The sequence below is a fragment of the Salmo salar genome, chromosome 01 (assembly GCF_965601325.2).
Source record: "Salmo salar chromosome 01, fSalSal1, whole genome shotgun sequence".
Classification (NCBI taxonomy): Eukaryota; Metazoa; Chordata; class Actinopteri; order Salmoniformes; family Salmonidae; genus Salmo; species Salmo salar.
The window spans coordinates 11,524,622-11,538,946 of record NC_138291.1 but is presented as its reverse complement, the minus strand read 5'-3'; the positions used below and the strand labels follow the sequence as shown (position 1 = coordinate 11,538,946).

The window sequence follows — 14,325 nt, the reverse complement described above, 5'->3', positions numbered from 1 at the left end:
CTACTTCTCTGATAGAGTTCAGTGTGTCAAATCGGAGGGCCTGTTGTCTGGACCTCTAGCAGTCTCTATGGGGGTGCCACGGGGTTCAATTCTCGGGCCGACTCTTTTCTCAGTGTACATCAATGATGTCGCTCTTGCTGCTGGTGAGTCTCTGATCCACCTCTACGCAGACGACACCATTCTGTATACTTCTGGCCCTTCTTAGGACACTGTGTTAACAAACCTCCAAACGAGCTACACTGCCATACAACACTCCTTCCGTGGCCTCCAACTGCTTTTAAATGCTAGTAAAACTAAATGCATGCTCTTCAACTGATCGCTGCCCGCACCCGCCCACCCAACTAGCATCACTACTCTGGACGGTTCTGACTTAGAATATGTTGACAACTACAAATACCTAGGAGTCTGGTTAGACTGCAAACTCTCCTTCCAGACTCACAATAAGCATCTCCGATCCAAAATTAAATCTAGAATCGGCTTCCTATTTCGTAACAAAGCCTCCTTCACTCATGCTGCCAAACATACCCTTGTAAAACTGACTATCCTACCGATCCTTGACTTCGGCGATGTCATTTACAAAATAGCCTCCAACACTCTACTCAGCAAATTGGATGCAGTCTATCACAGTGCCCTCTGTTTTGTCACCAAAGCCCCATACACTACCCACCACTGCGACCTGTATGCTCTCGTTGGCTGGCCCTCGCTACATATTCATCACCAAACCCACTGGCTCCAGGTCATCTATAAGTCTTTGCTAGGTAAGGTAAAGCCCCGCCTTATCTCAGCTCACTGGTCACCATAGCAACACCCACCCATAGCACGCATTCCAACAGGTATATTTCACTGGTCACCCCCAAAGCCAACACTTACTTTGGCTGCCTTTCCTTCCAGTTCTCTGCTGCCAATGACTGGAACGAATTGCAAAAAGTCTTATATCTCCCTCTCTAACTTTAAGAATCAGCTGTCAGAGCAGCTTACCGATCACTGTACCTGTACACAGCCAATCTGTAAATAGCCCACCCAACTACCTCATCCCCACATTGTTATTTATCCTCTTGCTCTTTTGCACCCCAGTATCTCTACTTGCATATCATCATCTGCACATCTATCACTCCAGTGTTAATTGTAAATTGTAATTATTTCGCCTCTATGGCCTATTTATTGCCTTACTTCCCTAATCTTCTACATCCCTAATCTTGCACACACTGTATATAGATTTTTCTATTGTGTTATTGACTGTATGTTTGTTTATCCCATGTGTAACTCTGTGTTGTTTTTGTCGCACTGCTTTGCTTTATCTTGGCCAGGTCGCAGTTGTAAATGAGAACTTGATCTCAACTGGCCTACCTGGTTAAATAAAGGTGAAATAAAAAAAATATAGGCCCTTGAGTGAACACTGTCTTTTCCTCTGCAGGTGGATCAACTGTCTGATCACAGCCATACAGAAACACAAGAAGTTCCACAAAGGACCACCAGACAGCGAAGAGGGTAGAATTTTTTTCTTCATGAGATTTGATGGGATAATTATGTATTTCATCACCATTTTTCTTCTTATTGTTGTCCTTGATAGTAGCAAAATCAAAAATACATTTACAAGCTCGTTTCCCAGCCTACTCCTCCTGGACTAACACGTTTCAATGGAGATTCTCGTCTGTGTCTGGGTAACCATCCAAATGTGTTGCAAACTAGAACAACAGGTCTGGACAAGCGGAAGTTTTAATGATAAGGTTGATTGTGTCTTTGTGGACAGAGTGTTACAGTGAGACGGAGTCTGAGGATGAGGGGTCTACTCCTTCACCACGCAGAAACAAGATCTACACGGTGAGGAGAGACACACCACACACACTCTTTCTCTCTCTCTCTCTCTCTCTCTCTCTCTCTCTCTCTCTCTCTCTCTCTCTCTCTCTCTCTCTCTCGGTGTGAATAACAAGTGTCTCTGTCCTTTCATACTGTGATGTCTGTCTTATAATGTACTATATTATTGTATTTTATTTATTACCCCTCTTGCCAGGCCATCATTGTACCGGTAAATTACAATGTCTTCTTAACTGACTCATGCCTATAGGGCCCCTTAGTTTGTCCTGGTAGAAAAACTATGCTGTAGAGTAAATGTCCAAGGCAGATTGCTCTAGTCTGCGGCACCTGCTCCCTCTCTTTTGCTCTCTTTCTCTCTCTCGCCGTCCCCTCTTTCTGTTCACTCATAAAAAAGCAAGGTTCCATACTAATCTAATATGTTGATTAGTGAGGTTCCATGCTAATCTAATATGTTGTTTAGTGAGGTTCCATACTAATCTAATATGTTGTTTAGTGAGGTTCCATACTAATCTAATATATTGATTAGTGAGGTTCCATACTAATCTAATATGTTGTTTAGTGAGGTTCCATACTAATCTAATATGTTGATTAGTGAGGTTCCATACTAATCTAATATGTTGTTTAGTGAGGTTCCATACTAATCTAATATGTTGTTTAGTGAGGTTCCATACGAATCTAATATGTTGTTTAGTGAGGTTCCATACTAATCTATAATGTTGTTTAGCGAGGTTCCATACTAATCTAATATGTTGTTTAGCGAGGTTCCATACTAATCTAATATGTTGTTTAGTGAGGTTCCATAATAATCTAATATGTTGTTTAGTGAGGTTCCATAATAATCTAATATGTTGTTTAGTGAGGTTCCATACTAATCTAATATGTTGTTTAGTGAGGTTCCATACGAATCTAATATGTTGTTTAGTGAGGTTCCATACGAATCTAATATGTTGTTTAGTGAGGTTCCATACTAATCTAATATGTTGTTTAGTGAGGTTCCATGCTAATCTAATATGTTTAGTGAGGTTCCATGCTAATCTAATATGTTGTTTAGTGAGGTTCCATACTAATCTATTATGTTGATTAGTGAGGTTCCATACTAATCTAATATGTTGTTTAGTGAGGTTCCATACTAATCTAATATGTTGTTTAGTGAGGTTCCATACTAATCTAATATGTTGTTTTGTGAGGTTCCATACTAATCTAATATGTTGTTTAGTGAGGTTCCATACTAATCTAATATGTTGTTTAGTGAGGTTCCATACTAATCTAATATGTTGTTTAGTGAGGTTCCATACTAATCTAATATGTTGTTTAGTGAGGTTCCATACTAATCTAATATGTTGTTTTGTGAGGTTCCATACTAATCTAATATGTTGTTTAGTGAGGTTCCATACTAATCTAATATGTTGTTTTGTGAGGTTCCATACTAATCTAATATGTTGTTTTGTGAGGTTCCATACTAATCTATTATGTTTTTTAGTGAGGTTCCATACTAATCTAATATGTTGTTTAGTGAGGTTCCATACTAATCTAATATGTTGTTTTGTGAGGTTCCATACTAATCTAATATGTTGTGTTTGTTGGACACCAGAAAACCCTGTCCAACACACTGCCTCGGGCCAGGAAAGAGAAAGAGAAAGAGAAGGAGGAGAAAGAGAAGAAGAACAAGGTTCAGGTTCCCGCTCCACCCACAGGGCTCAGCAAAATCCCAGGTACAGTAGAACACTTCTCTGTTTCACCACAAGGTGACAGAAGAGTCATATAGGGGAAGTCAATTAGCTGATCATCTATTTAATTTTTCCCAGATTGCTCCAATGTCCTGGGGGATTCACCTGTCTCTTCCTTCCATGTTGTCTGCCTGTCTTTCCCCAATATTTCAAATATGCCATTAGCAATAATAACATGTCTAAGTTTTATTGGTGTGGAAATCTTGAAAACATACAATGCATACAAACATACAATTACAGCCACATCTTTCTCTCCCTCTCTCAACCTCTCTCGCTCTCTTTCCCCCCTCCCTTCCTCTGTCCCCCTCCCACCAGGAGCTCCAGAGGATGAGATGGACGTGCTGTTCCACGGACTGAAGGAGGGCGGCGTGTCCCTGATCGGCAGCAAGCAGCCACAGACCCAAGACCACTTCCGAAAGTCCTTCATCCGGCGCAACAAGAACCCGGTCATCAACGAGAAGGCCCACACGCTCCGCGCGCTGCAGAGCACACTCAAGGTTAGGGTCAAGCCTCAGAGCTTAAAGCCTCTCCAACTATGCAGTGTCCCTCCTTTTGCTTAAGTGTGCTACTTATGTGACCTCATATTGTATTGGTTGCCATGGTGCCTTGAGGTCACCAAGGCAGAGCGCTCCTGTACATTTTGTTAATATTTGTAAATAATGAATTGTTTTTATAGAATTTTTCCCTACTAACTTTTTGTTTTATGAATGAACTATTGATTTAGCTTATTATAGTTTGAATCCAGCACGTTTTCAAGACTGAAGTTGACGGTTGGTTTTTGGCTAGCTAGCTAATGTTAGCTGGCTAGCATGCAACGTTTTGATTCACTTATGCCAACTGTCCAGAGGTTGAGGATAGAGAAGAAGCCCTGAGGCAGTGGTGTACAGAGATGACAGATGACCATGACCGTATGGAGGACTAACATGCTGACTAGACCAGGCACGCTCGTGCCATCGCGAGCATGTTGATTTTGTCCATCCACACCAGACGCGATCAGGACGCTCAGGTTGAAATATCAAAACGAACTCTGAACTACCTATATTCATTTGGGGACAGGTCGAAACGCATGAAACATTCATGGCCGTTTAGCTAGCTTGCTGTTGCTAACTCATTTGTCCTGGGATATAAACATTGGGTTGTTATTTTACCTGAAATGCACATGGTCCTCTACTCCGATAATGAATCCACAGAACAAAGGTTAGTTAGTTTCTAGTAATATCTCCTCCTTCAGTCTTCTTCTTCGATGAGGTTTAACAGCAGTTGGCATCCAATAATGTTGCATTACCAACCGCCACCTACTAGACTGCCAACTCCCTTATACTTTGCTTGAAAAAAAAAGCTAAAATTAACAAATACCCTACCATCTAACACTACACTCACTAAAAATAAAATACAAAATAAATAAACACCATACTCCACTATTTAAATCAATTTAGTCCTACTTCAGGCCAACAGCCTGAAAGGATGGGACACCACCACTTAATACACCCTGTAACTCTTCTGATGTTAAGTCTTGCACACCCACATACCTCTCTGCAGCTGCCACCACATCCTACATTTTCTGCAACTTACATTCCATCCCTGCAGTACAGATAACCATTGCTATAAATCCAATCTTACTGAAACATATATCACTTGTTGGTTTTACCCTCTGTATTGGTACAGATCTACTATTCACACCACTCCTCTCAGGATCCCTCCCCTTGACCCATCTTCCTCTACTTTCTTCACTGCCTCAGCATATGACAACTACTTCTACTCTAACCCTGGGAGCCTCAACCTGCCTCTCTCGCGCGGGACATTTCTGATCCCCAGCCCCATGGGCACCTCTACAATTAACACACATACTTTCCCCAATGCTACACATTCCTTTGTCTCATGCCCTTCTGCACACTTGTCACACCTAGGAACCTCCCTCCTACACACTGCTGCCACATGCCCATAAGCTTGACACCTGTAACAACGTAATGTATTCAGCACGAAAGCTTGTACAGGATAACTTATCCTAACATCACTTTGTCGGGCAAAGACTCAACATCAAACCTCAAAAGAACAGACACCTCTTCTGTTTCATCACTCACGCTACCCTGTCTGCTTCGCACAAAACAACGAGCATCACAAACACCGGGAATCTTGCCCTTCAGTTTGTCAGCTTTCACATTTACTGCTACCCCAGTAATCACTTTCAATGGTGCCCTTTTCTTGAGAGCAAAACTATTCCCATCAAATCAAATTTTATTGGTCACATGCGCCGAATACAACAGGTGTAGACCTTACAGTGAAATGCTCATCTCTTGCCCCCATTCGTTTAACGCAGAGTGCCTGATCCCTCTGACCAGCAGAAACACAAACAATTATCACAAGACCACTTCTGGTTACCTTCACCGATTCCACAGCACCCAACTCTGTTTTCACTCGCCCTGAAACCACAAATGGATCAGCCAAAGGGCAAGGGTCCACTTCTCCCAAAAACTTCACTCCTACGGTCACAGACTCATCTTTATCCTGACCCTCGGTGCAAGCCTCGAGATCCGAGAACCCTCGGGCACCTACCACCTCCGATACTTCACCCTCATTCACTTCCATTTCTCCTCCTGTCTTCAACTCACTCTGCTTACACTTTCTACCATTTTTCTTTAACAAACCATCTCCCTTTTTCCTGCCATTTTTAACAGACTCAAGTTCACCCTCTTCCCCTCTTTCTCTCTCTCTCTCTCTCTGACCTCCTCTGACTCTTTTTTTAACTTCCATTCCTCCTCCTTATTCCAAGTATAAGTCTCCTTATGATAATACTGCACTTTTCCTGACATACATCTTGTTCTTGCCCTGTCAAGGGACGCCATTTAACTGGCTGTCACAATCTCCGTACAATCAGCATGAACCCCCTCGGCACCGACAGTAAGAAATTGGGACAGTGTTTCACAGTCCTGTAACCATCTTTCCATTACAAACCTAGAGTTGAGACCAAAGATGGTGGATCTTCTTCTTCTATGGACGTTATATGGCGGTCAGCAACTAACTTTAAGGTGCATTACCACCACCAACTGGAGTGGAGTGGAGTGGAGTGTGGACCTCAGTTCATCTTTCAATCACCCACGTGGGTATATGCTCCTAAAAACCAATGAGGAGTTGGGAGAGGCGGGACTTGCAGTTTGGATGAAATTATTGAATAACATGGATGTGTACATTTATTTTGCAATGCGAGCGCACGTAACACGAGTGCACGTAACGCGAGCGCACGTAACGCGAGCGTTGTGGTCAGCATGTAAGATATAAGGCTACTCCTGAATTACCATTGAAGTGTGGTGTGCTTTCTGGCACCTCATGATTGCCGTAGACTCATCCAAGTGGGCTGCTGCATTTTGGTAGTAGTGAAGAATAGCTATCTAGCTACGAGTCCTACCACGAGGCCTCAGACGGCGTGGATGGCAACACTGTGATGACAACGTGCTGCTCCCGGCTCGCCCCTTTGACCTCCTCCTCCCTCCGCTGACCTCGCTCAAACCATGAACTTTCTCAACCTTCTGTCTCTTGACTGTCGATCATGATGATTAGTGATGTTGTTTTTAAATAGCTTGTTTTTTGTTGCTTTACAGCGCTTTGAGATGTATTTATGTTAAGAATAGAGCTATGAAAGTGTAATAAATAATTATTTATTGTTCTAAGTGCACCATATGGGGATTCTGTCCACAGGTAGTCTCACCTTTCTTTAACCGATGTTATGCCCTTCATTGTGTTCTTTCATACAAGTGTCCTCTCTCCAAGTAGTGTGGCCAACCAATGTTCTACTCTAAATTGGGTTGTCTATGATAGAAGACCTCTTTCCCCAAGTGGTTTTCCCCATGGCCTAGAAAGTTGGAAAAGGAACAGTTACACTGAGTGTACAAAACATTAAGAACACCTTCCTAAAATTGAGTTGCACCCTCCCCCCTTTTGCCCTCAGAACAGCCTCAATTCATCAGGGCATGAAATCTTCAAGGTGTCGAAAGCGTTCCACAGGGATGCTGGCCCATGTTGACTCCAGTGCTTCCCACAGTTGTGTCAAGTTGGCTGGATGTCCTTTGGGTGGTGGACCATTCTTGATACACACGGGAAGCTGTTGAGCTTGGAAAACCCCAGCAACGTTGCAGTTCTTTACACACTCAAACCGGAGTGCCTGGCACCTACTACCATTCCCTGTTCAAAGGCACTTAACTCTTTTGTCTTGCCCATTCACCCTCTGAATGGCACACATACACAATCCATGTGTCAATATTCTCAAGGTTGAAAATATACCCTGTCTCCTCCCCTTCATCTACACTGATTGAAGTGGATTTAACAAGTGACATCAATAAAGGATCATAGCTTTCACCTGGATTCACCTGGTCAGTCACACAGTTTATAGCGGCACTTATAGATATGGCCCTGACTGTGTGACCTGACCAGGGGAAACTCCTGCCTGGCCCCAGGTCACGTAGCCAGGGGAAACTCCTGCCTGGCCCCAGGTCACGTAGCCAGGAGAAACTCCTGACTGGCCCCAGGTCACGTAGCCAGAGGAAACTCCTGCCTGGCCCCAGGTCACGTAGCCAGGAGAAACTCCTGACTGGCCCCAGGTCACGTAGCCAGGGGAAACTCCTGACTGGCCCCAGGTCACGTAGCCAGGGGAAACTCCTGACTGGCCCCAGGTCACGTAGCCAGGGGAAACTCCTGACTGGCCCCAGGTCACGTAGCCAGGGGAAACTCCTGACTGGCCCCAGGTCACGTAGCCAGGGGAAACTCCTGACTGGCCCCAGGTCACGTAGCCAGGGGAAACTCCTGCCTGGCCCCAGGTCACGTAGCCAGGGGAAACGCCTGACTGGCCCCAGGTCACGTAGCCAGGGGAAACTCCTGCCTGGCCCCAGGTCACGTAGCCAGGGGAAACTCCTGCCTGGCCCCAGGTCACGTAGCCAGGGGAAACGCCTGACTGGCCCCAGGTCACGTAGCCAGGGGAAACTCCTGCCTGGCCCCAGGTCACGTAGCCAGGGGAAACTCCTTCCTGGCCCCAGGTCACGTAGCCAGGGGAAACTCCTGCCTGGCCCCAGGTCACGTAGCCAGGAGAAACTTCTGGCCTTAGCTATAGTGTACTAATATGAACACTAACGTTAACTTAGTGTGAATTTTTGTTAATGTAAATGGCCATCTGTTCTCAATGTGCTTCTAGGATAAAGAAGCGGAGCTCCAACTCATCAACAAGGTGCTGGAGGACTCTGAGCTGACGTCCCAGAAGTACTGCCAGTGGAAAGAACATAACAAAGACTTACACCTGGAGATCGAGAAACTGGCTGTCCAACGGGCTAAAGCTCTTGCCAAGACAAAGGACACGCCCCCTGGATCGTCTTCTGGGGAGATGGGGGAGGCGGTTGCCGTGGAAACAGAGGCTGCGTATGGACTGAGCCTTGGCTACGGGGAGATGCTGGTAGACGCGGAGCCATCGTTGTCAAGTACGATGAAGAAGGCAGCAGGCGACTCAGATGTAGAGCCACAGTCAGAGCAATCAGTGACTGCAGAGATCAGCACAGACGACGTAGCTAGTCCTGCTAGCCGAGAGAATTACTTCTACATATGAGACGCCACTGAACTGATCTGATTGTGGTTTCTCTACTTACCATCAGAAATGTATGGTTAGGGCATAGAGTTTTTTTCAACCATATGACCTAACCAGGGAAAACTCATAGCTGTAGTTATCGCTGTGATTCATGACTCTAGTTTGAGCAGTGATTCATGACTCTAGTTTGAGCAGTGATTCATGACTCTAGTTTGAGCAGTGATTCATGACTCTAGTTATCACTGTGATTCATGACTCTAGTTTGAGCAGTGATTCATGACTCTAGTTATCACTGTGATTCATGACTCTAGTTATCGCTGTGATTCATGACTCTAGTTTGAGCAGTGATTCATGACTCTAGTTATAGCAGTGATTCATGACTCTAGTTATAGCAGTGATTCATGACTCTAGTTTGAGCAGTGATTCATGACTCTAGTTATCACTGTGATTCATGACTCTAGTTTGAGCAGTGATTCATGACTCTAGTTATCACTGTGATTCATGACTCTAGTTTGAGCAGTGATTCATGACTCTAGTTATCGCTGTGATTCATGACTCTAGTTTGAGCAGTGATTCATGACTCTAGTTATCGCTGTGATTCATGACTCTAGTTATCACTGTGATTCATGACTAGTTTGAGCAGTGATTCATGACTCTAGTTATCGCTGTGATTCATGACTCTAGTTTGAGCAGTGATTCATGACTCTAGTTATCACTGTGATTCATGACTCTAGTTATCGCTGTGATTCATGACTCTAGTTTGAGCAGTGATTCATGACTCTAGTTATAGCAGTGATTCATGACTCTAGTTATAGCAGTGATTCATGACTCTAGTTTGAGCAGTGATTCATGACTCTAGTTATCACTGTGATTCATGACTCTAGTTTGAGCAGTGATTCATGACTCTAGTTATCACTGTGATTCATGACTCTAGTTTGAGCAGTGATTCATGACTCTAGTTATCGCTGTGATTCATGACTCTAGTTTGAGCAGTGATTCATGACTCTAGTTATCGCTGTGATTCATGACTCTAGTTATCGCTGTGATTCATGACTCTAGTTTCAGCAGTGATTCATGACTCTAGTTATCGCTGTGATTCATGACTCTAGTTTGAGCAGTGATTCATGACTCTAGTTTGAGCAGTGATTCATGACTCTAGTTTGAGCAGTGATTCATGACTTTAGTTTGAGCAGTGATTCATGACTTTAGTTTGAGCAGTGATTCATGACTCTAGTTTGAGCAGTGATTCATGACTCTAGTTTCAGCAGTGATTCATGACTCTAGTTTCAGCAGTGATTCATGACTCTAGTTTCAGCAGTGATTCATGACTCTAGTTTGAGCAGTAATTCATGACTCTAGTTTGAGCAGTGATTCATGACTCTAGTTTGAGCAGTGACTCTTGACTCTAGTTTGAGCAGTGATTCATGACTCTAGTTTGAGCAGTGATTCATGACTCTAGTTTGAGCAGTGATTCATGACTCTAGTTTGAGCAGTGATTCATGACTCTAGTTTGAGCAGTGATTCATGACTCTAGTTTGAGCAGTGATTCATGACTCTAGTTATCGCTGTGATTCATGACTCTAGTTATCGCTGTGATTCATGACTCTAGTTATCGCTGTGATTCATGACTGTAGTTATCGCTGTGATTCATGGTTATCGCTGTGATTCATGACTCTAGTTATCGCTGTGATTCATGACTCTAGTTATCGCTGTGATTCATGGTTATCGCTGTGATTCATGACTCTGGTTATCGCTGTGATTCATGACTGTAGATATCGCTGTGATTTCTTATGGAGTTTTTCCTGGTCAGGTAATGTGGTCAGGATAAACACTGGGCCCTCAGGGGTTTTGTTTTAAATGGTTTTTGACTGTTGTTGATGTAGGAAAGACAGGGTTTGTCTTTCCAAGCCAATTGTATCACGCCAAACTTGCAGAATTCAAGTTACGGTATTCATATGACAAAAACTATTTTTTCAAGTGTCCCTCTGTGTTGATAGATATATACTGTAGTCATGGGATGTTATGGACTGTCTTTTCTACTGTTACATATCTTTGGCTAAGATTTTTAAAGGAGATTTAAAGGTAAATTATATCCGTGTTGTATGCCTCTTATGTACATAGAATGTTAAATGTCACGTAACAAAATGTATTGTACTTTTTTAAACGTAGATTGTATATATTTTTGCACAGAGTAAGTTCCGATCTTGCCTGATGGACAACATTATGACATAGTTATTATAGATCAAAGACAATCATTGTTTATTTTAACCTGATAAGGTTAACATGTAAGACTGCTCCCAGATCTGTTCCCAGACCTCAGCATGTGTGTGTGTGTGTGTGTGTGTGTGTGCGTGCGTGAAAGCTTAGTTTTCCCAATGCATATTGAATATATTGATTCAATATATTCTGAGCAGTAGGGATCCTCACTGGTGACTGAGCCTTTGTCAAATGCAGTAAAGAACAAGTGATGAACGCATTCATTTGCAAACAGTTTGTCATTCAAGAAGCCATTGTCCTAACTGATGGTCAGGTGAAACTGGCAATAAAATGGCAATATCATTTCTTCAAATTTCTATTGAGATTTATCTTGGCAGAAAATGGGACTTTTGTTTTGCGTTCACTGCTGAAATAAGTTATGATAAAAGTGTTGACAAGGTTTTGGTAGCACTATTTTACAGTACTGCCTGTCCTTGATAAATACTATTGACCTCTGCTGGAATTAGTAGCAATTAGCATGATAACAGTGGGAACCTTCCTCTAGCGTAGCATGCAGCCCCCACAAGGTGGGGGGGATGGAGGTCGGGCCCCCCAGATAGCATATGAACACGTCATAAGCCATGAATTATTACTTTTTGGAATTACAGAAAATTACATACATGGCCATTCCAAAACATGTCATTCCAAAATCATGGGCATCAATATGGAGTTGGTCCCCCCCTTTTGCTGCTATAACAGCCTACACTTTTGGGAAGGCTTTCCACTAGATGTTGGAACATTGCTGCTTCCATTCAGCCACAAGCGCATTAGTGAGGTCGGGCCACTGATGTTGGGCGATAACACTTGGCTCGCAGTCAGTGTTCCAATTCATCCCAAAGGTATTCGATGGGGTTGAGGTCAGGGCTCTGTGCAGGTCAGTCAAGTTCTACCACACCGAGCTCGACAAACCATTTCTGTATGGACCTCGCTTTGTGCATGGGGAAATTGTCATGCTGAAACAGCAAAGGGCCTTCGCCAAACTGTTGGCACAAAGCTGGAAGCACAGAGTCGTCTAGAATTTCATTGTATGCTGTAGCGTTAAGATTTCCCTTCCCTGGAACTAAGGGGCCTAGCCTGAACCATGAAAAACAGCTCCAGACCATTATTCCTCCTCCACCAAACATTACAATTGGCACTATGCATTTGGTAGCGTTCCCCTGGCATCCGCCAAACCCAGATGTTGAAGCGTGATTCATCACTCCAGAGAACGTTTCCACTGCTCCAGAGTCCAATGGCGGCAAGCTTTACACTACTCCAGCCGAAGCTTGGCATTGCACATGGTGATCTTAAGCTTGTGTGCGGTTGCTTGGCCATGGAAACCTGTTTCATGAATCCCCCAACCAACAGTTCTTGTACTGACGTTGTTTGGAACTTGTAGTGAATGCTGCAACCGAGGAAAGACGGTTTTACCCGCTTCAGCACTTGACGCTCTCACTCTGTGACCTTGTGTGGCTTACCACTTCGCGGCTGAGCCGTTGTTGCTCCTAGACATTTCCACTTCACAATAATAGCACTTACAGTTGACCGGGGCAACTCTAGCAGGGCAGAAATTTGACGACCTGACTAGTTGGAAAGGTGACATCCTATGACTGTGCCATGTTGAAAGTCACTGAGCGCTTCAGTAAGGTCATTCTACTGCCAATGTTCCCTATGGAGATTGTCAGCAACAGGTCTGGCTGAAATAGACAAATCCACAAATTTATCCATACTTTTAATTTATCCATACTTTTGGTCATGTAGTGTAGCTTTAAAACTGCAGAATTTTCTCTCAGCCTCATGGCAATGTGTAAAATAGCATGAGATTAGCTATGAAGCCATGGAATTAGGAATTAGAATAGTACTTAGTGAGTTTTATATTACTTCCTAAGTCATTTAACAGGATCACTATGTATAAAATGTTTCGCTCTGCCACATGTCATTTTTTGCTCGTACCTTGGGAGGGCCCCGATAAACGGCCCTACAACACTGGAACAGCATAGTTCTACTAGTATCTAATGCAGCCTATGTGTTTTTGTAATGAACATCAAAGAAACAAACAAGCAAATAGGTTATTGCTGTTTTCCATCTTACCATGTCATTTCTGTGCCGTAAGATAAAGTTCTTCTGAAGTTTTATGTCACTGACAGATTTGAATGTTGTTTTCCAAGACGCTTGCTGTCATGTTTACCTCACCAACAAAACAACAACTCGTCAATGTCATTTGGCAGGACTGGTGCCAGTGTGTGTCTTTTCACGGTCTGTGGTGTGTGAATTTTAAAGAGGAATGTGTTGTTTATTATTGCCACTACTTCCTGTTTGTGCGAATTGGCTAAAAGGCTCTTTGTGCAGGTCCAAGAAAACAAGCATAAAGACAAAAGTGGCAACACATATCTTTACAAATCCATCTCGTCTCTAAAGACACTTCAGCACCTTTCAGTCATAAATTACATGTTTGTCTGCCAGTTTCAAAACAACAGGATTTTCGTTAAGGGCTCGATTGACTACAATATAACACATGCAGCCTTTTGAAAGGTACTGTAGCCTGTAATTTGCTTTCTTTATCATTAGTTTTTGAGGCTAGTTTGTGCTAACTTAGAGGCTTATAGAGCTCGCCAGCTTGCTGTCATAAATGCCGGAAATGAGTTACCTCGGGTTTGTTCAGCCATTCTTATGGTGGAAATGAATGGGGAAAGAATAGGGTTTTGGGATAAACCCTGAAAATAAGGTCTAAGGTTAAGACAGGCTTAGAAGATCTTTTATGTACTTGTTTTGATTACATAAATGCTTCATATGATGTTGCAGTACCCTGCAGTTAAATGCTTTGGGGACAAAGATACAACATTTATTTGGAAGTGCATGAATGTAAATATTCAATGTGTTTCATCTGCTATGTTATTTAACGATGATAGCATCTTGAATCTGGCAGTCAATCGGCAGGCAACACTGACTCCTGGCAGGCAACACTGACTCCTGGCAGGCAGCACT

At 43.2% G+C, this 14,325-nt stretch overlaps 1 protein-coding gene across 1 annotated transcript in view; it reads left to right on the top strand.

The window, feature by feature from the left end:
• Positions 1-11,674, top strand: part of LOC106612959 (connector enhancer of kinase suppressor of ras 1) — a 101,173-nt gene extending 89,499 nt beyond the window's left edge. The window contains exons 16-20 of the mRNA XM_045714239.2: positions 1,415-1,488; positions 1,751-1,821; positions 3,407-3,527; positions 3,858-4,039; positions 8,722-11,674. Coding sequence (XP_045570195.1) covers positions 1,415-1,488; positions 1,751-1,821; positions 3,407-3,527; positions 3,858-4,039; positions 8,722-9,126 — 853 coding nt within the window. The 3' untranslated portion in view covers positions 9,127-11,674. The remainder of the gene's footprint in view (positions 1-1,414; positions 1,489-1,750; positions 1,822-3,406; positions 3,528-3,857; positions 4,040-8,721) is intronic.
• The last annotated feature ends 2,651 nt before the right edge of the window (positions 11,675-14,325 follow it).